Below are 27,465 nucleotides of genomic sequence, written 5' to 3'. Positions count from 1 at the left end.
GTAACATTTAGTGATGCTGTAAATTTCCGCAAAGTGATCTGCTTGGCATTTTGCATTAATTATACCAAACAAAATTTCAGCATATTTTTTTTGGAATTGACAGTCTTTGAGATATAAATGACCAAAAAAAAAAAAATACAACCCCCCAAACCCCCCAAACCCCCAAACCAAAAAAGCCAAATCCATTTTGAAAAAGAACAAGACAGGGGGACTTGCCATATCTGATATCAAGGCTCATCGTAAACTTACAGTAATTAAAAACAGAATAAAGGGGCTGATGAGATGGCTCAGCGGTTAAGAGCACTGACTGTTCTTCCGAAGGTCCTGAGTTCAAATCCCAGCAACCACATGGTGGCTCACAACCATTCGTAACAAGATCTGACACCCTCTTCTGGAGTGTCTGAAGACAGCTACAGTGTACTTATGTATAATAAATAAATAAATAAATAAATAAATAAATAAATAAATCTAAAAAAAAAAAACCCAAAAAACAGAATACAGTCAGGGGTGGTAGTACAAGCCTTTACTCCTAGCACCTGGGAGAAAGAGAAATATTATTATTATAATTTTGAGGCCAGACTGGGGTACATTGCAAGATTTTGTTGTCTCAAAACCAAACCAAACCAAGACAGGACAGCACAATGAGAGAGAGAAGGAGAGGGAGAGGGGGAGGGGGAGGGGGAGGGAGTCAAGTATGTGATGTGACTGTGTGATTGTGACAAATGTTAGCACTACTGGATAGTAGAGACAAAATAGACTGTTCAATAAGCCATGGTTTCATAAGGAGGTTATCTCCTTCTGTAGCCCAGTCTACACTTGAGACAGGTGCAGATATTTGCCACTACACCTGGTCTAGTAATTCTTTGCTTTTTCTATCTATTGTGTGTGCATGATAGTGGTTCTGCTGCACATGTGTAGATATCAGAGGACATTTTGTAGGAATCCATTTTCTTTTTATGTCATTTGGGTCCTAGGGATCGATCTCAATTTGTCATGGTTGGTAGTAAGTAGGTTTACACGAGTAATTACATTTGTTTATTTATTTAAAATCGATTTATGATCTGTTTGCGTGTGCTCGCGAGCATAAATGTGTCACAGTGCATACGTGGAATTTAGACTCTTATCAAGTCATTTCCTGCTTTTCACCGTGTGGCTCTCAGGGATAGAACTCAGCTTGTGAGGCTATCCTGAGTCACCTCCCCAGTCGTAGCAATTATGTCTTAACCCGAGGAAGTAGGTATTATCAAAATTCTCATTTTACAGATGAGGCTAGCAAGACACAGGGGAACAGTCATTTTGTACACGTATAGACTTTTATAACTTGGAAGATGAACGTGTCTTATAAATGAAGATTTTTCTCTGTCCTGTCTCTCAACTCCCCAGCCCATTTCCTTTTTTTTCCCCCTTGGAGGAAACCATGGGACTACAAGCGAAAGAACTACAACTTCCAGGAGCCATTACGTAATTCACACCCCGCCTCCAGGCGCTGCCTGCGCAATGCTCACTCCCAGAACTACATTTCCCAATGTTCCTCGCGCGGCACGTGACTCTCTGTCCTCGGCGCGCGGAGTGCAGCTATTACAACGTTGCTCCAATTTCTCTGATCTGGTCTTAGACCCAGCCCCGGAGTTAGAATTAACTCCACCATGGAGGAGGCTGACCGAATCCTCATCCATTCCTTGCGCCAGGCGGGCACGTAAGTACGCAACCCCCAGTCGCCTCCAATTGCTCACATCCGGGACTCCAAGTCCTAGGACCCCATTACCCGGGAACCTTAAAATCAAGACCTTGACACCCAAAGGCCCAGACTTACAGGATTCTGAAGCCCTTCCTTCCCCTCCCTGCCTACACTCTAACATCACGAATCTCCTAAATACTTTGATGTGGACATTGGGTAAAGCTCGAGGACTCAGACACCTTACAAACTGAGACCTGGATATACTGGGACCCTGATACCTAGAGGTTCTAAGACACCTGCACCAGGAAACTGATAACACAGGAGTCTGGCACTCAGGGTTTCCAGAATTCCTGAGACTGGCTACTTGATCTTCCAACAATAACTCCTGAAACTTCCAGGACTTATCAAAATACCAGGGCCCTACATTCTGACAGTAGCAGCACTTGGTAACAGGGGAACACAAAGGGTGCTCTATTTGAGGGCCCTAAAAGTCCTGGATGCCAACATTTAGAATGCCTGATTTTTTGTTTCTATTCAGCGGCCCTGACATTTGAGACTTGTGAAAACTCCAGCCTCTTCCCATGTGGCTTCCCCAAACCTCGTAGATCTAGGAGGCCTTGTGATGCAAAGGACAATGTCTTGGTGCCCCGAAATACGGAGCCTGGGCCACTTGGACCATTTTCACTTTTGCAGATCCCAGAGGTTTGGAACTTTGAAGTGTTGGGGAGTTTGAGACTTTTCTGAACTCAGGTCGCCTTCATTCACTGAGGTCTTAGGACTTAGTCACTAGCACCCAGGGTCTGTTGAAGCCTAGGTTGTTCCCTGCCCCGACCTGGATTCTAGAGCATTCCCTCTCTAGAAGTCTGTATTTGTTTCCTAACCACTGCCTCTCAAGCCTGGTGCTTTTCTTTTTAGGGCAGTTCCTCCAGAAGTACAGACTCTGCGAGCTTTCACCACTGAGCTGGTCGTAGAGGCTGTGGTCCGATGCCTTCGAGTGATCAATCCTGATGTGGGCTCTGGCCTCAGTCACTTGCTGCCACCAGCCATGTCTGCCCGCTTCCGCCTGGCCATGAGTCTGGCTCAGGCCTGCATGGTGAGTGCCCGCCTCCCAGTGTGCACACTGTCTTCCTTCCTTTTTCACAAAGTCGACAAGTTCTTTGACACTTGCCTTCTCCTCTGTCCCTTTGTATAGCTCAGCGTTCGTTAATGGTCAAAGCTGCTGCCTCTGTAGCTGTTTAAACTGTGTGACTGGTTCAGACCCTACCTAGTTCAATTCACGCTTGCTGTGTGACCCTAACTGTTCCATGCCTGCTTCCTTATCTGTGAAATGGAGATGAAATAATGAGCTTGTGGGGATTAAATGAGCTGATTGGGTTTGTGCTTGGGCTAAGGTTAACAGCCACCTTCTAAGCTTGGCATCAAAATCTCACCCCATTGTTACATAGTAGGCCATTTACCTATTTATTAGTGCTGAAGGAAGACCTTGACTGGGTTACATTTTCCTAAATAAAGCTCTGAGTAGCTCGGCCCAGACCACATGGGCATCCTATAGGACCAGTGATTGCTTGTTTCATCTTATGGGACTGGGGAAGGTCATTGTCTGTTCCATTGTATTGTGCCTCTCATAGTTCCAAAAATGATGCTCCAATGAAGCTCCCACCCCTCTTCACTTCAGAGCTGTGTCCATTTACTGTGGTTAAGAGCAGAGAGGTCTACCTTTTCTTGTAGCTCCCCGTCTTTGCAGCTTTGGGCCTCAGTTTCTCTGTGTTGGCTGCGCGTGAAAGCTAAACTGAATCAGGATGTGGCTCAGTTTTAGAGTGTGTACTTCATATGTATGAAGTCTTGGGTTCAGTCTCCAGCATGCACAAAGCAAAAACTGAGTTGCTATAAGAATAGTTGATCACATACTTTGGCGGCACGTATTCCAGCAGCCTGTGGCTATGGAGTGATTGTTGATTTTTCCAGAATACTCAATAAATTGCTATAAGTCTATGGTGGTAGATCTATAGAATATCCAGTAGACTAAAGGGGACAGGTCATCACGGTTGTTCGCCTTGGACCATTATTTATGCAGTTTTGGTCTGAGCCGTACCCCTGTTAGCTCTGCCTAGCTCATTACTCTCGGGTTTGCCTAGCTATCGAGAGTTCTCACTTTCTTCTGTCTAGGACTCTAGACATGGTCTAGACCATGGTTCCATGAAACTCTCAGTCCACTCCTGATCTGGGACCATGTTCTGAAAGACAGCCTTCAAAGAAGGAAGAAGTTATGTCTTCTATTGGGCCTGAAGGGAACTCAGTGGGAAGCACCGAGATGGTGGGGTGAGGCGTTCTCTGATGTTCCCCTTCTCAGTGCTGTCTGCCTTTGGATCTTGTGGCTCCTGTCAATTTCATTGTGGGGTAGAGGACCTGGTGGTTAAGGGATATATATATATATATATATATATATATATATATATATATATATGTGTGTGTGTGTGTGTGTGTGTGTGTGTGTGTGTGTGTGTGTAAGTGTAATTGTCTAGCTCAGTAGCCATGCTTTGCCTGAACAACCAGAAAGGGTCTCCAGTTCAGCACTGTGTGTTCTGGTGTCTTCCTCTGTGTATACCTTGCTTCTGGTGTCTATTTCTGTACCTAAGCCACCTCTCTCTTTTTGGCATCTCTCACTATATACGGGTGTCTTAGTCTGTGCTCTGTTGCTGTGAAGAGACACTGTGACCATGACAACTCTTATAAGAGAAAGCAATGAATTGAGGCTTACTTACAGTTTTAGAGGTTTAGACCATTATCATCGTGGCAAGGAGCGTGGCAGCACACAGGCAGATGTGGTAGCTGAGAGTTCTACATGTGGATCGCAAGGCAGCAGGAAGAAAGACTCTGGTCTTGGTTGGCATGGGTTTCTGAAACCTCATAGCTCACCCCCACTGACACATTTTCTCTTAACAACACCACACCTTCTAATCCTTTCAAATAGTACCCGCTCCCAAAGGACCAAGCATACAAATCTGTGAACCTATGAAGCGATTCTTATTCAAACCACCCCCACAGCCCACTCCTGGGGTGAGTTTTCATATTAGTCGCAAGTCTTTGATTGCACATATCAGATAAAACTCCTAAATAATGTAGCATAGAAGCTGGTTGGTTTTTTTGTGTGGCCATGATCATTGGATACGACTCCTGTTTTGACAGAATACATGAATACTCATCCTAATGCCTTCTTTTGAGTCAACATTTTGTACCAGGCACTGTGGTGACATGCTGATAACTCAAATCTTTGTGACAACTGTCTGAGATGAGTACTTTTAGTATCATTTTAAAAGATACTGAAAACATTTTACTTACTTGGATTTATTTTTAAAAAATTTTCAGCATATGAGTGCTTTTGCCTGCGTGTATGTATATGCACCATTTGTGTGCCTGGTAACGGTGGATGTCAGAAGAGGGCATCACACCCATGAAACTGAAGTTACAGATGGTTGTGAGCCACCATGTGGATGCTGGGAACAAACCCAGGTTTGGAAGAACAGCCAGTGCGCCTAACCACAGAGCAATCTCTCTAGCCCCTGGTATACTTTTCTTTTTACATGACAGAACTGAAGTACAGAGAAGTATTGGCCTGGGGTCATACAGTCGGTAACATGCAGAGCTTGGGTTTGAGTCCAGGAAGTTTGCTTTCAGGGTCTGTATGTCTTTGAACCTATCTTGAACTCTTGAGAGTCCTTTCTTTCTGGCTGTGTGTTTGCTGAATTTTTTTATGCCTGTTGTTGTTGTTGTTGTTGATGATGATGATGTTTGCTGAATTTTTTTATGCCCGTTGTTGTTGTTGATGATGATGATGATGATGATGATGATGATGATGATGATGGTGGTGGTGGTGGTGGTGATGGTGGTGGTAATGATGATGATGATTGTGTTAGTGTTAGGGATAGAACCCAGGGTCTTCTCATGTTAAGCAAGCCCTCTGAGCCACCTCCCTTGTTCTGTTTATTTTTAGGCACTGCTTATATAATAGATTGGCTTATGGCTTTCCTCTCAAAGGCTCTGGATATTGTTTTCCTAAGCTGTCAGTGTTCCCTTGACTTTGTTAATTATATTTTTCTTAAAGTTGCATATTTCACAGGACAGAAATCCTATGTTCTCTTGTGGCCTTTGGATTTTGAGTCATATTTTGTTAGCAATGCTAAGCTTTTTGGTTTTGTTGTTGTTTCTGCTTTTTGAGACAGGGTTTTTCTGTATAGCCCTGGCTGTCTTGGAACTTGCTCTGTAGACTACACTGGCCTCGAACTCCCAGATCGGCCTCCTCTGCCTCCCGAGTGCTGGGATCAAAGGTCATACACCACCACCATCAGGGAGTAGCCTCTGAGCTTTAATGTCTGTTTTTTTGTTTGTTTGTTTGTTTGTTTTTTGATCTTGTAATACCATCTAGGGTGCCTTTGTAGCTGTCACTGGGGCCTGGATACCTTGGGGATGCAGGGGGAAAGTAGGAGGGTGATGGCTGGTGAAGGTGACAGAGCCGGTGTGGTAGTCACAGGGCTTCCTGAGCAGGAGGCGCCTCCCTGCTTGGTGGATGGGGGTCTGCTTTTTTATCCTCCGCATCATTATCTGCTTATACTTACTAACCCCCAGGACCTGGGCTATCCCTTGGAGCTTGGCTATCAGAACTTCCTCTATCCCAGTGAGCCTGACCTCCGAGACCTGCTTCTCTTCTTGGCTGAGCGACTACCCAGCGATGCCTCTGAGGATGCAGACCAGCCTGCAGGTATGGGGTCCTGTAGGACTGGGGAAATGGTAGGACTGGGGAAATGGACTGTGTTCCCAGGGTGATAGAGGCCTGAGAGAAGTGTCAGGAAGGGTAGGGGCAGGGCATATCTTCTGGAGAATTGGGTGGATCAGAGGTCACAGAACAGATGGACCCGAGGCAAGCAGCGTGAGGCTAGGGTTCCCAGCTTACCCCCTTCCCTTGCACCCTCGCTCACTCCAGTCTTCTCACATGGGTGTTCTTGGTGGTCTCCAAATGTGCCAGGTGAGAGCTAGCCTCAGGGTATTTTGGTCCCTGAATTATTCTTCCCTCAGCTCTCTTCATAGTCAGCTCCCTACCAGGTGAGTCCAAAGCATGGGGCACATGCTGCTGAAGATGGCAGTAAACACCACCCAACCCCAAACTGTAAACGTGTTTAAAATGTTAGGAGATTTTTTTTTTCTTTGGTGTGACTTGGTTGCACTGTTCTTGAGCATGAACTTCATAGATGATAACATCATGCCCAAGTGTCAAAAGGTTAAATCTCCCTCAACATTCTGTGGCTTCTGCTCCGCTATGTCAGCAAGGCCTTTCTCTGGCTGTTTGTTGAAAAATTCCGGCTCCCCTTTACCATCCTTCTCTCTCCTGCTTAGAATAGATGGTGCTAATGGTCCTATTCTTGAAGTTTCTTTTCTGTTCTCTTGCTGACCCATGAAGCTGGAGCCCTCACTTTTGGTTTTCCCGAGGTGGTCTTTAACTGGGTAACTGGTACTCCTATGTAGTTAACACTCAGTAAGTGCTGAGTGACTGAGAATGGTAGTTGAATCCATCTGCATCTGGGGGTGAGGGATCAGGTGCTATGGCTGGCTTCCCAGATTGGTAGCATGTTACTCCTTCCCTACCCACCCCCCTTTCCCCCTCATAGGTGACTCGGCTATTTTCCTTCGGGCCATTGGGAGCCAAATCCGGGACCAGCTGGCCCTGCCCTGGGTCCCACCTCTCCTTCGAACTCCCAAGGTGCAGCGCCTCCAGGTGGGAATCCCCACCTCCGTTTGGACTTGTCCCCTCCTTGCCTTCTTTGTCATCATCTATTTGCTCAGGTTGTTGTCCCTTTCATTAGTACCTCATTCTGGAGGTACTGACTCTGCTTTCCCCACAGGGCTCAGCCCTCCAGCAGCCGTTCCACTCCAGCAGGTTGGTTCTGCCTGAGTTGAATTCCAGCGGAGGTGAGGATGCAGCTGTGTGAATCTAGGCGAGGAGGGGAGAGGCTTGTGTGAGCACTGGTGTGCAAGGACAAATGGCTGACACTGTCTCTGCCTTCAGAACCACGGGAGTTCCAGGCCAGTCCCCTGCTGCTACCAGCCCCCACACAGGTGCCCCAGCTTCTGGGGAGGGCAGCCTCACTCCTTGAACACCATGCCATCCAGCTCTGCCAGCATGTGAACAGGGATTGCCCAGGAGATGAAGACAGGGTGCGCTGGGCATCCCGAGTCCCATCCCAGGTACCGCCTGTGTTCAGCTCTCCCCGAGAGGCTCCTGCTTCTGGTGGCTCCTGTTTGTTCTCTGCATCTCGTTTTCCCCCTTTTCTGTCCCTCTCTTCATTGCTTCTCTGTGTACACCTGCCTGGCTCCCTGCCTGAAAGAATGGATAAGAAGTGCAGGACCTTCAGCAAGCCCTTCCTGCCTATTCTTCTGTTCTGAAAAAATGGGGGCATGGAGTAGTGACCTTGCATGAGTTTTACCTGGGACTGTTGGGGGCATTCCCTGTGGGGACAGGGCCTGAGCCTTTCAGTTTGTCTGTCTGTGCCTTTGTCAGCGATTCTCCTGGTGTCTGTCTCTTAGGTGACTGCGCCATCTCCTCCTGTTACTGTCTTGTGCTGTAGTTTCCCTGCCCCACTTTATCAACCTTTCTGTCTCTCTGTTTGCGTCCAGCATCTTTTTCTGTTTCACTTTTGCCTATTTCTTCCTTTTCTCTCTCCGCCTCAGTCCATGTCTTTCTCTGTTCTCTCTTCCTCCCTATCTACTTCTCTGCTGGTCTCCTCTTTCTACCTTCTTCCCACCCACTTCCAGTTTTGTCTTTCTATCTGTCCCTGCCACCCTAGTTGCCATTTGCTTATTCTTCCTCTCTCCCTGCCCACTCCGCTTTTTTTTTGGGGGGGGGGAGGGGTTGGAGGTAGGGGTGAGATTTGAGACAGCGTCTCACTAGATAGCCTAAGCTGGCATCAAAATTTATAATCCCCTTGCTTCTGCCTCCTGGGCGCTGAGACTAAAAGCATGTGCCACCACACCCAGATCCCGTCTCTTCTTTACACTTAACAGGAATTTCGATGTGTAAATATAGAGGGATCGCTCTAATGATGCTTGTCTTCTAGTCTTTCTTTTATTCTCCTTTAGCTTCCCCACTGTGGTTTTAGAGTAAATCTCAGAGCTTGGACTACAGTTTCATGGTAGAACCTGGTTCCAAATTCAGGATCAAATCCTAGCGAACCCAAACTGTCACATAATTTCAGTTCTGAGTACTCAGATGTGTCATTACTCACAGGAACATTTTTGTTAATGGAACCACTGTACTGTTATTATACTGAATGAAATGAATGATTCTTTATCACCATTTAATACTGAAACAGTCTCTATTGTTAACTCTCATTTCTTTATTTTCCTGTCCCCAACTCTAGATTTTTTTTTTTTTTTTTGGCCTGGCACTTTTTTTTTCCCCCTGTGTCTATGCCGTCCATATCTTTCTGTCTCTTTCTAATTTGAAAGCTCCAGGCTCACTTTTCTCTCGAGTCACTTTCTTCCCCAGGGGTGGGGGTGACTGGGTAGAGAAGTGCAGCTGTGGAGGAAAGGAGCTCTAGGCCAGGGCTGGGACCTGTGTTGGTGGGAAGTCCCAGCCCTAGGGACCAGCAAGTATGCCTTCCTCTTGCCTTCTGTCCTTTCCAGGAGGATCCCCGGGCTCCACAGCAGAGACTACACAAGCAGCTGATTGAACATCTGCGTCAAAGCTGGGGCCCACTTGGAGCCCCAACACAAGTCCGAGACCTAGGAGAGATGCTACAGACCTGGGGTGCTAGGGCTACGACTGGCGTGCCCAAAGGCTCCCGCTTCACCCATTCAGAGAAGTTTACCTTCCATCTGGTGGGTAGGCTAGAGTGGACAGGGCGTGTCCGGATTGCTTTCTTTATAAACACCACTGTTACTGACACAGGATCTGGTGCCCACTGAGTAGGTCCTCTCCAACTAGGACAGGGTGTCCACAGGACTCCCCTAGCTTCTTAAGACTTTAGTGGAGGAAAGACAGATAGGTGGCACTTGTGTAAGAGTGTGAAGCGCTCCCAGTACAAAGCCCATCTTTCCTTTGGCTTTCCTTTGGGAATTTTTTTTCCTTTGGGAACATCTTTTCTCCTTAGGCACTCATCTTTCTTGTGGACATTTTGGGCAGGGTCGTTATGGAGTCAGAGTAGTTAAAAGGTCAGGGTGGATATAGGGTCTGGATGGTTAGGTGGTTATAGGGTCATGGTAGTTGTAGAGTCAGGGTGGTCAGGGTGGGTATAGAATCATGAAGAGGTTGTAGGGTCAGGGTGGATATAGGGTCCAGATGGTTATGTGGTTATAGGGTCATGGTAGTTGAAGAGTCAGGGTGGGTATAGAATCATGAGGTTATAGGGTCATGGTGGTTGTAGGGTCAGGGTCGTCAGGGTTAGCACCAGGGAGGTTTCCTTGTGGTCAGGCACTCTAATCTGCAGTTACAGATGGCGCTTTATTCTCCTGTAGTAACAATCTGAAAACTGTCAGTGGTTGAGTGGACATGGGTCCAGTGCTTGAGGGTGCTTTGGGGGTTTGAGGCTGGCCTTTGTGTGAAAGTCAGGTTGCTTCTTCTGGTAACCCATAGGAGCCCCAGGTCCAGGCAGCTCAAGTGGCAGATGTACCAGCTACTTCTCAAAGGCCTGAACAGGTAAGGAGTCCAAGACAAACAGACAGACAGACACACACACACACACACACACTCACACACTCACACACAGAGAGAGTCAGCTGGGCTATTGCCTGTCTTCTGGACTTGGTAACTCCACCTAGACTGGCGTGTGTTTCTCAGGACACACGGGCAGCTCAAGAGCAGGAGTTAGAGTCCCTTCGGGAGCAGCTGGCAAGTGTGAACCACAACATTGAAGAGGTTGAAGCTGACATGAGGACCCTGGGAATCAACCTTGTGCAGGTAAGGGGCTGGGAGCGGGACTTGGGCTGGACCAGGTCAGAACTGGGGCCTTGAGAGATGATCTGACATCTAGAGATCTATAGATGCCATAATTGTTTATGGAGCATCCTGGAGACCTCTGGTATTCTTGAAGGCTCAGGAGAACTTGTAAGGCAAAGCAGCATGTAGGATTGATGGCTTGTTAGACTATAGATTTGTCAGAGGATGCATTTGGCATCAGTCAGGCTTTGTAGGGGGCCATAGGAGCTATGGGCATCAGGGGAGCAAGGTGGATATGTAGGGGCAGGGCCTAACAGGGCCTCTCAGAGCTGGCTGTCAGTACAGAGCTGAAGATGCCGAAGCCTGTAGTAGGCAGAGGCCTTGGAGTTCTCTGTGAGGTCTTGAGCTGGGCCAGGGCTATAATGGGCTCACTGGGATTGTGGGCTGTGTATATGACTGGGAGCTTGGCTGTGAGTGTACCAGGTGGAAACCGAGTGCCGACAAAGTGAACTCAGTGTGGCCGAGCAGGAGCAGGCCCTGCGCCTGAAGAGCAGGACGGTGGAATTGCTGCCTGATGGGGCTGCCAACCTCGCCAAGCTGCAGGTGGGCTGGGGGTTGGGGTTGGGCTGAGAGGGGTGGGTGGATGGATCCCGCCTGTCTTGACATATCCCTGACTCCTGCCAGCTTGTGGTGGAGAGTAGCGCTCAGAGGCTCATCCATCTAGCAAGTCAGTGGGAGAAACACAGGGTCCCACTTCTTGCTGAGTACCGCCACCTCAGAAGACTCCAGGACTGTAGAGAGGTAAATGGCACAGTGGGCTGAGTGTAGATGGACTGCCCTGATAGATAGGGGGCTGTTTCTGAGCTCTGCTCACTGCCTTCTGCCTATGGGTTCCTGCTAGCTGGAATCGTCTCGACGGCTGGCAGAAATCCAGGAGCTGCACCACAGTGTTCGAGCAGCTGCAGAAGAGGCTCGCCGGAAGGAGGAGGTCTATAAGCAGCTGGTAAGGCCTACTTTAGGGCCTTGGGTTGTAAGGGTGGTTGTGTAGGGCCTGGGCTCATGCCTGCCATGTTCCCACCTAGGTGTCAGAACTGGAGACTCTGCCAAAAGATGTGTCCCGGCTGGCCTATACCCAGCGTATCCTGGAGATTGTGGGCAACATCCGGAAGCAGAAGGAAGAGATCACTAAAGTATGTCACTGTGGCTCTGATTGATGGCTCATGTAGGTTAGACAGGGTGGTCACACGGGGACTTTATGCTCACTACTAAGCAGAGCTGTTCAGGCACATCCAACACATAATAGTCACCCCAACACCGTGACTGGATGTAAGTATAGGCACTCGAGTGTTATCACTGATCAGCTTCCTTGCCCAGGATGTGCACTGATAGTTAATCTGTTTTCAACCAGATCTTGTCAGACACAAAGGAACTTCAGAAGGAAATCAACTCTCTCTCTGGGAAGCTGGACCGGACATTTGCAGTGACTGATGAGCTTGTGTTCAAGGTATGGAGCAGGCTGGCCTCCGGGAGGGTGGAGGTGGGACTGGGTTGTTGCCTGTCCCTCTGTGAGTCCTTTGGGTGCACTGTTACTTGGGGCCTAGCTTTGCTCTGTGGAGGATGAAGGCAACGTACTAGTAAAGGGTGGACTTACAGGGACATAGAGTAGTGGAAAAGGGGGAATGGCCTGCTGCCATCTCCGAGATCCCCTTTGTCTTATCAGGATGCTAAGAAGGATGATGCTGTTCGGAAAGCCTACAAGTACCTCGCTGCCCTGCATGAGGTGAGGGGAGCCATGCGCCTGGTGGGCTGGCTGGAGAGGGCCAGCCTAGGTGCAAACCTTGTCTTCTTGCTGTCTCCAGAACTGCAGTCAGCTCATCCAGACCATTGAGGACACAGGCACTATCATGAGGGAAGTTCGAGATCTTGAGGAGCAGGTGAGACCTGGGACTGGGAAGGGGAGTGCAGACAGGGTAGGGGATCGTTCCTTGTTGTGCCTTGAGAGTCTTTGAAACCAGAACAACCAACAGCTAGAGGCTCTGCCTTCATGCCCACTGTGCCTGGGACCTGAAGCTAGCCAGTTGCCTACTCTGAGCCCTGGCTTTTTAGCTTGCGGCTCCTAATGCCTCCCAGAGCCCACGGCAGAAGCTGCTGCTGTAGGTGGAGTGGAGGGAAGGACATACGCAGAAGCCCAGTGACGGGAAGGAACAGGCCAGGCCGCTGTTCCCGGGATGGGAGGAGCAGGGAGGAGTTCAGTAGAGGGGCAGCCTGCAGGGGCTGAAGAAGTGTGCATCCTGTTTTCTTAGATTGAGACAGAGATGGGCAAGAAGACTTTGAGCAACCTGGAGAAGATCTGTGAGGACTACCGAGCCCTTCGCCAGGAGAATGCTGGCCTCTTGGGCCGGGTCCGAGAGGCCTAGAGCCCTGATGGATGTCTCCTAACCACAGGCAGGAATTTGGGGGTGCTGGAGACAGCGCTGAAGCACTTGTTCTAGCACTCTCTTTCATTTGGTATCCGTTTTCTTCTGCTGGGACCTTAAACCCAGCTGTCTGCTTATATGTCCCCATATCTGATCTGGGTGATTGTCTAGCTGACCACAGTTTATTGGATGGGCACTGGGGGCCAGGGGCCTTGGATCCCAAATAAAAGAGAAGTTCTTCTGTGGGTCACGCTTAGGCATGGATTGGGGCTTGGGGGTAGGGAACTGGGGTCAGTGACAAGTGAGACATGGGGTACATCTTGGAGAGTCGCTGTATATTCATGGAACTCAGGAGATAGAGTAGAGGGGCTGCATATGTGTAAGTGTACACGAGCGAGTTCTGACAGGCTGTGTCTGACTTGGTATTTTGGGCATTGCTTGAGGCTGCGTATGATCAGTTATGCCTGTGTGGTTTGGGGGGATGTAATTGTGAAGGTTCCTGTGCTGTTGCTGTGTATGGGTCTGCATATACACCTATGTGTGATAGTGCCCGTGGTTCCAGATGTTGTGGTTTGAGTGCTTTGGGATATGAGTCAGTAGGATTGCAATCATGTGCGACTGCATGACTAACTTTGAGAGCCCACGAATGTACCAAGGCAGGCTCTTCATGTTTTAGGGTTTGGGTTGAGTAAATATTAGGATGGTGTCTGTCATCTTTATGCTTGGCAGTGACCAAGGCAGATAATGTATAGCTGGTTGTGAGGGCTCTTTGACTGGAAAGCTCATCTTGGGGCTAGGTTGGGGCTAGGGGCTAGGCTGGGATTGGTACCCCTCTCAGCCTTAAGGCAGATGATAGATCCAGGAGGGCAGCTAGATAGGGAACAGAGGCCCTGATAGGCAAGATGGCAGACACATCATTGCCCGGTTTCCATAGGTACGCCCAGGGCTTGCCTCCTTGCCCCCACAGCCTCAGTCTCATGGTTTTGCCCCCCCCCTTTCTTGGTTTTAAGGTCAAGGGCAGGGGTTGGAGCACTTGCTGGGGCGTTGGCTCCTCTTCTTGCGAAACTCAAATTCATCTACAGTCCACACTGCTCCCTTCTCGCTCTCCACTCGCACAAAGCACTTGTGCAGGCTCAGGTTGTGGCGGATGGCATTCTGTGGAAGGAGGACCAGGACCCCAGACAGGGACAGGGTAGACAGTTATCCTGAGTCTGAGACTGACCTGCTCTTTCCCCACATGTCTAGCCCCAGGCTAACCACCCTTGGAACATCCCAGCCGCTATTGTGGAACTCAGAGGAACTCACCTTCCAGGTGGCAGGGTGGTTTCTGAAGTAGGCGAACATGCGAGTGAACCAATGGTAGATTTCATTGAGTGTCCTCTGCCTCTCTGGGGCTTCAAGGATGGCCTGGAAGTTGGAGTCAGGTGGAATAAGGGGCATGTTCCTCAGGGTTATGGCTGAGGGGGCAGCCTACTCTAGGCCCTCTGAGCTATGACAGCTTTGTAATTGTGGGTCAAGGGGGAGGAGAAAGAGTAGGGGGGGGCATGGGGTCAAGGATGATGTTAGAGGTGTGGTGGACAAAGGAAAGGGTAGTTTGTCGTGTTACAGTTTGCTTTGCACTGACCTGGCTTGCAGTAGTTTTGGGTTGAGGGCTAGATCTGAGGTGAAGCTATCAAGAAGGATCACATCTTGGGGCTCCTCAGAGCTGAGGTTTGTTAATGGGTGCAGTGTAGGAGGCAAGCAGCCCCTCCCAACCTCCCCTGCCCTCGCCCACCAGCTGTTGGGCCTCAGCTACCCTGCTTACCCATCGGATAAGGGTGGCATAGGTGAAAGGGGGTCGCATATTGTGGTACTTGAAGTAGTCCATGTTGTGGAAGAACTCTGCAGAAGGTTGGCATAAATCAGAGCCCATGGCCTCCTCTCCCCTCCCCCAGCTTTGTCTGCACTGGGAATCCAAGGTCTCCATTCCTACCACTAGCACCAAGTGGGGAGTGTGTGTGGGGGGTCTATGCTCACACACAGGTACTGTTTACTGAGTACCCACCATAAGCTGAGTCTAATTTGCAGCACTCCTGCCAAACTAGCTCGCTTCACTTTAAAAGGGAGTCAAGGAATTTGCACATCAAAGGCATGTCAGCAACTCCAGTAGCCAGTGGTCCCTGGTAAATTCCCAACCCAGGCCTGACAGGTGGGAGAGGGTTGGTGAGCTTGGATGAGTGCACCTGATGTCCTTAGCCAGGCTCCTCCCTCATGGTGACCAAATGAAATAGCAGATGCCAACTAGGTGAGGCCTGGCTCTAATCCCCCAATACACGGGCCCGGGCCCGGGGCTATGCATTTGTAACCGTTGGGGGCTTCTAGGCCTAATAAACTCAGGTGCGGTTTCCTCACAGCTCTTAGTGGGGGTGAGGGGGATGGGGGAGCTCCTTTGTACTGACCTGGAAAGGTACTGTTCCCATGGCTTCCCCAGAGGTGCCTCCGCACTGCAAACAGGCTGTCTGAAGCGTCCCGAGGGGCAGACCAGGCCGGGGGCACACTGCCCTGTGTGCTGGTGGCTACGATGCAGCAAGAACTCTTGTCCATTGAGGCCTACGGGGTTGGGAAGGGCGTTGTGATTGAGACGCCTCAGCTTGTCATTTCATTGTAGCCTTTCAAACACTAGTTTGTATTTTCTTATTAGTTAAACGTAGACAATTTTATACATGTATGTAATACACACAGTCCACTTTTACCCTACCTTCTCCCCCATCGCTTATCTTCCTTCCCCCTCCTCATTTATGTCTATTTATTTTGGTTTTAAAATTATTATTATTATTATTATTGACAGTGTCTTACTATGTAGCCCTGACTGGCCTGCAGCTCTCAGAGATGTACTTGCCTCTGCCTCCTGAGTGTTTGCCTATTCATTTTCTTTTTGTCTTACTTCATTTGTGTGTGTGTGTGTGTGTGTGTGTGTGTGTGTGTGTGTGTGTGTGTGTGTCTGAGACAGTCTCACTGTATATCTCTAGCTGGCCTTGCACCTTCTATCTTAGTTCTACCTCTGGAGTGCTAGGATTATAAGTGTGTGCCACCACATCTGGCTCCCACTTTTTATTTTAAATATGTGTGTGTGTATGTGTATATGTGTGTATATATAAATACATATACATATATATATTTTTCCAGACAGGGTTTCTCTGTGTATCGCTGTCTGTTCTGGAGCTCAGTGTATAGACCAGGCTGGCCTAGAACTCACAGAGATCCGCCTGCATCTGCCTCCCAAGTGCTGGGATTAAAGGTGTGTGCCACCACACTAAGCTTTTCATTTTACTTTAAAAAAATGACTGCTTGGTTGGTTGGATATTTATGTAGGTGGGCTCTCGCTCTATAGTACAGGCTAGTCTAAAATGTACTGTGTAGCATAGGATGGGCTGAGATTACTGCCAAATCAGCTTGCATTTTATTTTAGGTGTATGGGAGTTTTGCCTGCATGCATGTCTGGGCATCACTTGTGTGCCTGGTGCCTGTGGAAGGCAGAAAAGTGCATTGGACCCACTGGAACTGGAGTTAGAGATAGCTGTGAGCTGCTCTGTGGGTGCTGGGAACCAAACTCTGGTCCCCTGAAAGAGCAGCAAGCCCTCTTCATCCCCGAGCTATCTCTCCAGTTCCCCAACCCCACTTTATTTTACAATTTGCATTTCCTTATTTGGTTATATTTCTATCTGATTTGTATGTGTGGTGTGTATACACATGCTGGGCGCTGGGACTAAGGGCTTGTGCTATCATGTACAGCATTTTGGGCAAGTCTGTCTCCATCTAGGTGCACCGGGATTACAGATTTACAGTACTGCATCTGGAGTGGGTGCTGGCATCTAAACTCAGGTCCTTTTTTGGTCAGGGGTGTTCAAGACAGGGTTTCTTGGTGTAGCTCTAGCTGTTCTGGAACTAGCTTTCTAGACCAGGCTAGCTTCCAACTCACAGAGATCCACCTGCCTCTGCCTCCTGAGTTCTGGGATTAAAGGCATGTGCCACCACTACCCAGCAGAACTCAGGTCCTTATACTTGTATGGCAATCACTTTTCCCTCTCAAGTTTCTCCCCAACTCTGTTTCTTTGTATTTTAGAAGAGTCAGGGTCTCTCTGTGTTGACCAGGCTGGTTTTGAACTTGAGGGTTCAAGCGATCCTCCTTCAGCCTCTCCAGTAGCCAGGACTACAGGTGCATGCTACTGTGTCCAGTACGGTCAATGCTTTTGAGAAGTCAACTGCAGGCTCTGGTGGGTCTCTGTAAAGCTGCATCTTAATTACAGTACAGGCATGAGCATGCTATGAAGCCATGGATGCTGGGGCTGGGGGGAGCAGGGGCTCAATTGGGATCCTCTAGCATCCAACTGTGTTCCTGGGAGCATCGACTAAATCTTCCTGACCCGAGTTGTCCTCATTTGTGCATTAGGATGATTATGGTAGCTCTAGTATAAGACTTGAATAAGTTCATATCAGCCTGAGACTGGGTATGTGAAATACGTGGTCACACACTGTTCGATATTCTGAGTTTATCTTGAAATTTGAACAGAAGGCCCTCCATTTTCCTTTCTGCACTGGCCCTGTGAGTTCTGCTGCTAGTGCATTGTGGTCACTGACTTCTGTATGTGCCCTGAAAAGGCAGAATTATAATGTTTCGGAAGTCAGGTCAGAAGGTTTGTAAGCAGAGTAGGCGTGTCTTCAGATCTGGCATATTACTGAGGTGGGAATGGTCTGTACAGGGCAGGGCTTGCATGTGAGAAGAGGACACTTGGTCCTTAAGGGCTCCCGTCTTGGCCCTCAGCAGTTGAAGTCTGCTGCCTCTGGACTTGGGGTACTCACCACAGGCGAAGCCTTTGCCAGCGCCATCTTTCCAGCCAAGTGGGCATGCATAGCTCCCAGCTTCTCCTTTTCCAGCTCCAGCTGTGGGGATGTACAGCAAAGTGGGGCCTCCACCTGGTCTTTCTCAGGCACACTTTGACCGTGCTCAGGCCTTCCCTCCCATGGTCCTCCCTCACATCCTTCTTTCCCCCAGCCATACCCCGCAGGCATTACCTGCTGCTCCAGAGACTGCACCACTTCTCTCTGGAGGAGGCACTGGGCCTTGCCCTTCTCGTCTAGGAGGTGATCTGCTTGGCAGTGCCTGAGCAAGGAGAAGATTTCATGTAGCTGACCACGGTGGGTCAGGCCTCTTGGCTTGGTGTACCAGTTAGGGACAGCCCAGACCGTTTGGGAGATTTCCCTATGCTCAGTTGTCTCCCCACTCCCCACGCTTGCCTTAAGTACATGCGCTTCAGCAACTCCAGGCTGCCGGGCCAGAGGGCCCGAGCTTATTTACCCTTGAGTCTGGCCAAAGTGCTGGGGATGACATTAGACAGGAGGTATGCAGGGGCATGGCATTTCAGGTGTCAGGTACAGCCTATGCAAAGGCCTGGCCATGCAAATATGTACCATTGCCAAGAGTTAGGGATGATTAACAAGATACAAAAGGGGAGGGATGGCAGATAGAGAGCAAAGGGGCAAGAGCTCTATAGTCATCTAGAGAAACAGAAATTTGAGAATCAGGAATGGGTTTTGTGTGAGGGGAGGAGGGACAAAGCAGTTAGGTGTGTGGGTTCTGGAACCTGGCTGCCTGTGTTCATATTCAAGATTCATCCCTTAGGACCCTGTGTGAGCTTGATTGATCCTTAATTCCCTGTGGCCTTAGATCCTTCTGCGTGTAAAATGAAGGTAACTATCAGCACATACCTTTATTATTATGTCTCTTCATACATGTGATGTAACCTGGGCCTAGAGACCCGTAACTTGCCCAAGGTCACAGAGCCAGGGAGGGATGGAGTCTTGATCTTTATGATTCTTATCATCCACTGAGAGGCTGGTGAGTTGAGATGTGAGACCTAGACCTTTGCTCAGACAGCAGAACTCTGTGGGTAGGGTCAGGCTACTCACTTGAGAAACTCTTCTGGCTCCTCGAAGACCTTCTCACAACCAGGCCACTTGCAGACTCCATTTGCCAGCAGTGGGTAGGATCCTTGCGGTGCAGCCAAAAGGTTGCTGGGGATGGGAGTATATGGGATGTCAGCAGAGGAATAGGTGCCAGGGGGTGGGGGAGCAGGAACCTTTTTTTTGCCAGCCCTGCCAGCTCACCTGTCTTTCCTGGGTGTACCTGAGCGTGGGAAGGTACAGAGTAGAGCTGGCTCCCTGGACACCCATTCCAGACTGGCCACATTGATCCCTGTGGGTAGAGGCAGGGTACTTCTGGAGCTGCAGGCTAGACTCTGCAGCTTGTCCCAGAAGGTCTCTCCCCTTCCTGAGCCTTGAAGACTGTCTCATAGGACTCTGCTGTTCCCACAGTCAAGGGCTTCTGGCATAGCAGCCTAAAGATGGCTATTGGTAAGATGGCATTTTGACTGATAATAGCGATTTGTGGTTTTTTTATTATTATTATTATTTTTACATTCTATGTCTTCAAGGTTCTAAGCCTGATATTTTTTTGGAGACTGGAATTTCCATGACTCTTAAGACCCTTCTATACCTCCATAGGGCTATAATTCAGAAAAGTTTACATTGCATATGCTTAAAGATTAGAGAACTTGGAGATACTGTGAAGGTGTTACCAGGTGGCAGGCCGGGCCGGGCCTTGAGGGAGAAGACACCAGTGGCAGCAGAGGGTGACGGGAGGCTGATCATGGCTGGCTTGTCCAGTGGACGGACTTGGAGCACAGGGGTCTGGGCATGGGCATCCACAGTGGAAAGCTGAGGGACACATGGACCATGGCTCAGCGGGATTTGGGGCTCTGCGCCATGGCTGTCTTCTTTGTTCCCTCCTCCCAGCCTGTTCAGATTCCATACCTGATGCATGAAGTGTGGTCTGTCCTGGAGAAGGGCCTGCAGGTGGGGTGAGGGACCTAGTCGGGCCCCAGATGGTGCCACCATGACTAGGGGCACCGTAGGCAGCTGGAGGGAGAAATGAGATGCCATGAGCCTCATCTTCATAGTTCTGTGTCTCACTCATCAGCTCTTCACTAAAGTCCCACACAGTAGCAACAATGGACATATCCAGTTCACATCTGTGGAATCTGAGGCTCATGGAGACTGAATGCATCAAGGTCCAACAGTTTCTAGGGGTAGAGCTGGCCCCAACACTGTTACCTTCTTGGGCCCCAGCCATCTCCTCTTGTCATAGTGGGATGAGGATACATGGCTGTGCCCATGGGATCATAAGAAGGTCTCCTATCAGGATGAGCATTAGGAGGGGTGGGGAAAGCCTCGAATCTCTGAAGCCTGGAGAGTGGGGATTTTCTTGGCCCTGCAATATCTGCATAAGTCAGACTTGCCTGGGACCCATAAACCACTTCCTGTGCCTCAGCCAGCCCCCCCTCCTGCCACATGCCACAGTAAAGGTCGACACCTATAGGCCCAAGTACCCCACCCTGCTTGCCCTGCTCTGGGCCCCGGGCCTCACCTGCAGCTGGGATGGTGGCAGGGGGTTCAAGGAAGAAGAGGTGTGGGCCCCACTTCGCAGGTCCCGGCCTTGGAAGGGTCCCCCAGGGCTCCTGGTCCCTAGGAGTTCTGAACCCTTGGGTGCAGTCTTCCAGCTTGGCAAGACTCCTGGAGATGGGCCAAGGGCCAAGGAAGGAGCCATAGGCTTGGCTGGCTTGGGGTTGGGCATTGGGTTCTTGTCAGAGGCAGGCTGCAGGGATAATAGTGGAGTGGAGTCACATGCATTCCAGGGGTGGTGCAAGATAACCCCATAACTACACCTCTGGCCTATAATATATATATATATATATATATATATATATATATATATATATTATATAATAATATTATATATATAATAATATTATATATATAATATTATTATATATTATATATATATGAATTATATTATATATATATGAATTACCCTGAGAGCAGGAACACAGATTGATGGATATATCCCATACATGCACATGTCCAGCACTTCACTTGCTTGCATATACCACATCGCCCTGTCGTGAATGTGGGGCAATGGGGAGTTGGTTTGTGGGGCCTCAGCCCTCCAGTAACCCCTGCACTCTGCGCAGGCCACACGGTCTTTGCTGATTCTGCTGGGGCTTGTCTTGGACTCTTTTTCTCATCTTTTTATTCCAGTGACTTGGGCATAGCCTCAAAAGATTCAATTGGATGCCATGAGCAGGAAGGCTCCAGGGAACTGTGCTAGTGGGAAGTCTAATGCGATAGTGAGGCAAGTGGTATTGCTGCTACCAACCTGGATAACGGCAGAGGAGCTGCTGAGATGTGGCTGCCTTCTGAGTCTCGTTTGAAGACAGTCAGGAGAAGTTGCTGGGAGCTTGGATAGAGGAGATGAGAGAAAGGGTCAAGATAATGTCTAGGTTTTCGGCATAAGCAGCTAAGACAGGAGCATTACTGAAGATGGAGGGTAGAGGATGGAGGGATAGAGTTTGCAGTGATAGTCAGATGTGGCTAGATGCAAAGGTAAGCAGTAGAGGCGGGGAAGACTTGCAGCTGAATTCAGTACTGAAGAGCTCAGGGCCACAGCATGGGTCTGTCTTCTCTGGGCTTTTGTCTGTCATGGAGTTGGCGTGGCAGGTGCCAGAAAAAAAAAAGAGGGACAGTGTTGCTTGATCCAGGGTCCCTGGGAGCTCCTCAAGCTAGCCCCAATCTCTACCCTTCAAGCTTGGAAGTCCACTTCTTCCGTTAGCCGTACTTCAGTCTTGATTTCCTCCTCAAAGCCCTACACGCTGACCCAGGCCCCTGTGCTGAGCCCCAGCACCTTACATTCCCTTCAAAGTGTGGCTTTTGTTTTTCAGGATCCTATACTTCCAGTCAGAGAGGGAACCAGATCTTGAAGTGACTATAGAATTCTACCCTCATTTTAATTAAGAGGATAGTCAGGTTCAGAATTCTATAGTCTTCTCATAGCCTGGGACCTCCTTTTCTTTTTAGATAGAGTCTCTTGTAGCCTGGGCTAGCCTGGAACTCACTGTATACCCAGGCTATCCCTGAACTCCTAGCTTCTGCCTTCTGAGTACTGGGATTACAAGCCACCATATCAGGCTGATATTACCTCATCTTTCTCTAGGAAGTATATATATCTACATTTTCCCTGCTGTGTGTGTGTGTGTGTGTGTGTGTGTGTGCGTGAGAATGTGTAATTCTCCATGTGTTGGGCATGTAGCTTCTGAGAGCAGCCTGGGGGAAGCACGGAAGGGTTTCGGAAGGCAACTGCATCTTCTTTGCTATCATGGCTGGGGCTCATCAGAGCTGAGAGATTTGTATGAGAACCTAGATATTAAGACTAGTGTGTCATGGGCTAAAACATCAGCATGAAAAGAAGAGTCTGGGTCTGTGGAAGCTGAGACTGGCTTCCTAGAACCGTGATGGCGATGTCGCTGAAAGACTGCAGGCAGGCAGCCATGAGGTGATGCTCCTCCAAGAAAGAACAGCAAAGGAAAGCATCAGAGATGAGTAGGAGGCCAGGATGTACAGGAGGAATCAACCCTGCTGACATCTTCATCTTGGTCTTATAGCCTCCAGAACTCTAACATGATAATTCTATGCTATGTAAGTCACCCAGTTTGTGATACTTCATTACAGTAGCTCAAGCAAATGTGTATCAGGTTTGGTGAGTAGAATTTTCCACTATATTGGCTTAACCCATATGGCTGGACCATGGTCACTTTTGAAGTGCTCTTTATGTTTGATCAGAACTTATAAGAAATCTCCTCCTTAATACATCTGGAACTGGTGTGACTGTGTGATGCATCAGTACATTCTCAGAAAGAGGACCTGAGTTGGATATGGTCTGTCTAGTGGTACTAGGGACCTGGAGGGCTGGGCTGGCCAGCCAGCTTCCTGCACTGTCTGTTGGGGCGTTCCTGTTTGACTATTTCTTAGAAGCTGTATGGAGGTTGTTTCTGGGACATAGAATATGTTTTCCTATCGGGGTCTACATCTGGGCCCTGTTGTCACAACCCGAACTTGGCCAGATTTTTCTGCCATTGACGTCATGGCGGCCGGATGCATTGGGCTTCATCGGCAACAAGGAGGAAGAGAAGGGGGCAGATAACCCACCCCACAGGTTTCGTTCCGAGAAGTGGCTAGTTTATCCTGTAGCCGGATAGGCCCAGGTAGGGTGATGTGGGTGCTAGCGGATGTGGTAGGTGACGTCCATCTGGCTACCATGCAAAACCCAAGTTCTATCGATTCTGTCTTTCTTGGATGCCAAAGGGGTGCAAATGTTGGATGCTTGGTGAGTATTTAGCAGGCCTCATGGATATTGAGACCCCCCTGAGTCTTCAAATGCTGTAGTAACAGAAACTCAGAACTGTAGGATATCATTTCTCAAAGCCAACAGATTTTAGAATCTCAAGAACACAGACTCTGTAGGGTCCATGAATCTACCTTCTCACTGTGTGGATTGATGTCCCAGAGCCCAAAGAAACGGGAACCACCTAAAGCCAGAAAGCTTAAAACTCCATAAGGACTCTTGCTGGCTCTGGAATGTCAGCCTCCCTCCTGAGCTCCATTATGACAGAGGATTGGAAAACCCTCTACTGTCCTGATCTGGGGTCAGGCTATGCCCTCCTGAGATAAAGGGGCCTTCCTTTCCATCTCTGAGCCCAGTTTGCCCTTCTAGACTGGGAAGAGTATGTGATGGAGGAAGGCTGGAGTCTTTCTGTCCTCCTGTGTAATTTAGGACAGTAACAGGAGCCATCTTGCAAAGTTAGTACATACAGAATGCTGAGCAAATGTCCATGACTGATAAATGGCCACTTACATATGGCTCCAGAGCCGCTCTCCTGGGACAACTTTCCCCAAATCATAACATTCTTCCAGATACGGGGACAAGAGGAAGACATTTGGCCTGGCCCTCATGGAAAGAGCACACCACCAGGCTTTTTGGAAGGGCCTCAGAATGGTTGTCCCAAGGAACCCAGTATGAACTCTGAGGGTTCGTACTTAACTGATATTTCTCCATCATTACTAGTATTCTTTGGTCAGCTAGGACTTCTGACTCATGGGGCCCAGAACCTCACATAGGCCAGAGCTTGTGAGACTTGGCCCCATGCCATGATTATGGACCGTCCTGTGCAAATCTGGATCCAACTCATGAGAATGTAGAAGAGGGGATGGCACCTCAGATCTCCTGTTAACTGCCTCCTGGGTACTGAGAGGTAAACTGAGGCCTGCAGTGGGGAATTGTCATCATCTCTGCTCTTGGATTTAACTCTGGCATAACATCTCTGTGAGGCCTGGGGGGCGGGGTGGAGCTGCTCATCTCTGAGCCCAGTTTGCCCTTCTAGACTGGGGAGGGAAGAGTATGGGGTGGAGGAAGGCCAGCATCTTTCTATCCTGTGACTGGGGTAAATCTTACGGATATATATAGCCGTATGTATGTATGGTATTATATATATATATAATATATATATATATAATGTGTGTGTGAATACAGATATAGAAGAGATGCAGATAGAGAGATATAGAGAGAAACATGAGATGGAATAGGAATAGAGCTCATAGAGAGACAGATAATGAGAGCAGTTTAGAGGAGAAGTGACAGAGAAAGAATGAACAAAAGAATGAACAAGACAGACAGAGACATATACAGAGAGAGTCAGACAGGCACAGACAGAGTGAGAGAATGAGAGAGAGGACTGAAAATAATCACTGGTCTCTAGCTGGAGGACTGATACTGCTAGGTGCCAGAGACACCCATGGCTGAATGTTTTCGTACTTAACTGATGGTGAATTGTTTTGCAAAGCAACATCAGAAAAATAGTGTGGGCTTTGTACAAGAATAAACACTAAGGAGCAGATCAGAGTAGAAAATTGTGGCATAGACTTATGCACAGAGGGAATGGAATTTGTGATGAACGCAACGTTTCAACATGGGGAACAGTGCAGGACAGATTAACAAATGATTCTGAGACAAAATAAAGTGACTGGGTAGATAGCCTACTTTCCCACCAATACCTCTCTGCCCACTTGAAATGTCGCTGTCACCAGACGCTCTAGAATAATTTCCAGATCCAGTAGAGAGATACATTTTAATGTCTATCATTGCTGTTTGGCCTTGTGCTGAGCACCTACCATCATTAATAAAAATAATCCGCAGAAAGATCCTCTGAGGTAGGTACTGTTATAACCATCACAGTACATATGAGGAAATGGGGGTACAGAGAAGTTAAGTGCCTGGTTAAAATTCACACAGATGACTTGAGGTGACGCTAGGTTGTTCCAGACAGTCTGGCTCCCATACCCACACTTTTGACCTCTACAGTAAATGGAAAAAATGAAGCCATAAAGGAGACTGGAAGCCAACATGGGGTGAACAGTTATCTCATTTTCAAGTGCAAAAGACTTAAAACACAAAACCATACACTGAAGCCCCACGATAAAAGATAAAAGAGCAATCTAAATACCTAAAAGACACATGCATTACAAAGCACAATAAATAGGAACAAAAGCAAGTGATCGCCAGCCGTGGTGGTGTATGTCTTCGATCCAAGTTCTCAGAAGGCAGAGGCAGATGGATGGATCTTTGTGAGTTTGAGGTCAGCCTGGTCTATACAGTGAGTTTTAGGCCAGTCAGGGCTATAGAGTGAGACCTTGTCTCAGAAGAACCCCCCCCCAAAAAAAGCATACAAATAGAGCTGGAGAGATGGCCCCAGGTGTAAGAGCACTGCTGCTCTTCTAGAGGAGGTAGCTTCTCATTTTCAAGTGGCAAAAGGCTTTTAAACACAAAACCATAGAAAGAAGCCACATAAGCGCCAGCACCCACGTAGCCATCTGTAACTCCAGTCCCATGAGATCCCACACCATCTTCTGGTCTCTGTGGGCACCAGGCACACATATGGTGCACATGCAGGAAGAACATGCATGCCCATAAACTAAGTAAATGAATACAATTAAAATATACAGACACAAATGATGAATTTCAGGGAAATGTGTGCCGTATACATATAGCCAATAGAAAGTTATTTTCCTTTCCAAATTAAGAGCTGTTGGCAATTTTAAAAAATCACAAGCACTCTAGTAGGACAAAGAATGCGATCATAAAACTCTAACCTACAGAGCACAAATGGCCAGTAGTCATTAAAAGTAATCAAAATGCAAAATTTAACACTTGTCTTTTTTTCTTATGATGGGAAAGGATAAAAATAGTAACACACACCTAAAATTAGCTTGAATAGAAACAACAGAAAATAAGACAATGCTTTGGAAGAACGATTTGTAGAGAGGGCAAAACCCCTTAAGATGCACACCCCTTCTTCCCCAGCTACTCCATTTTCAGGATCCATGGAGTCAGGTGTGGAGTTTTGGAATCAGGAAACCCAAATATCCCACCATCAGCACTTAATTCAGACAAGCAAATTCATGGTGATGTGAGGATAATCATGGCAGACATAAAAGTTCATGTGTTCGTTATTTTAGTATGCTACAAAAAATGGTATTGCATGAACAAAGCAGAAAGAAATCCAATATACAGCATGATTCTAATTTGTTTAAAAATACTAATAGCAAACAGTGAGAACTTACCATATACCAGGCACAGTACCACAGCGCTAAACCTGCAGAGACCAGCTCACTCTAGTCCTGAACTGTCTGCTCTCCTTGCACATGGATTCTGGTCACAGTCATACAGTCCTTTGCTAAACTGTGGCTGACTGAGGGTGTTCTCTTACGTGACACAAGGAGAAGGTCAGCTAAATGCTAAGACTGACCTGACAGCTTACAAACCTAAGACACACAGAACTGATGCCCATTCTTGGAAAACAGAGCTCTTGAGCCATTATTATTAAGAGCCAGTGGTGTACAAATATCTGCGCTCTGATACCAGGTACAAAAGCAGCTGAAGGAAGGTGAGCCAAGAGTCAGAGAGCTGGAGGAAAGAAAGGGACCGTGGTTGGCCAGGCTGGAAGAGACAGACAGGCATATAGTCAGAGCCTGGGAAAGAGACAGAGACTGGGCACTGAAGGAAGGCAGAGACAGGCAAAGAAGCAGGGGGAGACAGGAGAAAAAAATGGAGGACAGCAGGAGGAAAAGAAACAAGAGATGCACTTTTAGTTTCTAGTTATAGCTGGACAACATCTTGAGTTGTCTAAAGCTCCGGCATTCCTGGAGACCAGCAGTTGATAGACATAAGTTTAAAAAAATCCTGTCTATCTATGTATCAAACAGTCAATGTACTTCTTTTTGCCCCTGTCTAAGGACCAACTGCTCCACCTATCTGGCATTTAGGATAAATGGTATTAGTTTCAAAAGTCCTTACCTGGAGTGGCTGGGTGTTTCCAGCTGTACTGGTGGGTCCCTGACACCCACCCTCAATACTTCCCTGCCACTTTCACCAGCAGAGCTGTGTCTGGTGGGGAGAGCAGGGACACTCACCTTGGTGAAGTGGACTGCTAGAGAGGGATCAGTCTGGCTTGTGGGAAACT

At 48.2% G+C, this 27,465-nt stretch overlaps 2 protein-coding genes across 3 annotated transcripts; one reads left to right on the top strand and one right to left on the bottom strand.

Annotated features, from left to right (window-relative positions):
* Nucleotides 1-1,514: 1,514 nt before the first annotated feature.
* Nucleotides 1,515-13,267, top strand: Ccdc22 (coiled-coil domain containing 22). Its single transcript, XM_021187528.1, has 17 exons — nt 1,515-1,696; nt 2,594-2,771; nt 6,302-6,434; nt 7,339-7,445; nt 7,573-7,639; nt 7,737-7,915; nt 9,353-9,547; nt 10,302-10,364; nt 10,506-10,625; nt 11,088-11,207; nt 11,289-11,405; nt 11,506-11,607; nt 11,687-11,794; nt 12,013-12,108; nt 12,325-12,384; nt 12,464-12,538; nt 12,908-13,267. Exons 1-17 carry the CDS (start codon nt 1,647-1,649, stop codon nt 13,019-13,021), a joined length of 1,884 nt encoding a protein of 627 aa, XP_021043187.1. The 5' UTR covers nt 1,515-1,646; the 3' UTR covers nt 13,022-13,267.
* Nucleotides 11,839-27,465, bottom strand: Foxp3 (forkhead box P3). 2 transcript variants are annotated; one of them, XM_021187531.1, is made up of 13 exons: nt 27,300-27,465; nt 21,273-21,353; nt 20,484-20,711; nt 19,871-19,975; nt 19,636-19,774; nt 19,166-19,253; nt 18,968-19,072; nt 18,074-18,161; nt 17,861-17,941; nt 15,460-15,610; nt 14,826-14,902; nt 14,327-14,428; nt 11,839-14,176 (listed from the first exon to the last, which is right to left on the bottom strand). In XM_021187531.1, exons 3-13 carry the CDS (start codon nt 20,688-20,690, stop codon nt 14,033-14,035), a joined length of 1,287 nt encoding a protein of 428 aa, XP_021043190.1. In that variant the 5' UTR covers nt 20,691-20,711; nt 21,273-21,353; nt 27,300-27,465; the 3' UTR covers nt 11,839-14,032. The 2 variants fall into 2 exon arrangements, with proteins under 2 accessions (XP_021043190.1, XP_021043189.1); XM_021187530.1 differs by lacking the exon at nt 27,300-27,465 and adding an exon at nt 26,567-26,662.

Source organism: Mus pahari, chromosome X, assembly GCF_900095145.1.
Source record: "Mus pahari chromosome X, PAHARI_EIJ_v1.1, whole genome shotgun sequence".
Taxonomy (NCBI): Eukaryota; Metazoa; Chordata; class Mammalia; order Rodentia; family Muridae; genus Mus; species Mus pahari.
Note: the sequence above shows the minus strand (reverse complement) of the source record. Positions and strands in the feature narration are given on the sequence as shown.

Bases quoted from the DNA above. Each gene is read 5' to 3' on its own strand.
- Ccdc22 (XM_021187528.1), top strand. From the start codon at position 1,647: ATGGAGGAGGCTGACCGAATCCTCATCCATTCCTTGCGCCAGGCGGGC. The intron at 2,772-6,301 runs GTGAGTGCCCGC...ACTAACCCCCAG, and splicing joins GTCTGGCTCAGGCCTGCATG to GACCTGGGCTATCCCTTGGA. The intron at 6,435-7,338 runs GTATGGGGTCCT...TCCCCCTCATAG, and splicing joins GGATGCAGACCAGCCTGCAG to GTGACTCGGCTATTTTCCTT.
- Foxp3 (XM_021187530.1), bottom strand. The intron at 15,611-17,860 runs GTGAGTACCCCA...CCAACCCCGTAG, and splicing joins TGGCAAAGGCTTCGCCTGTG to GCCTCAATGGACAAGAGTTC. The intron at 14,177-14,326 runs GTGAGTTCCTCT...CTCCTTCCACAG, and splicing joins ACCACCCTGCCACCTGGAAG to AATGCCATCCGCCACAACCT.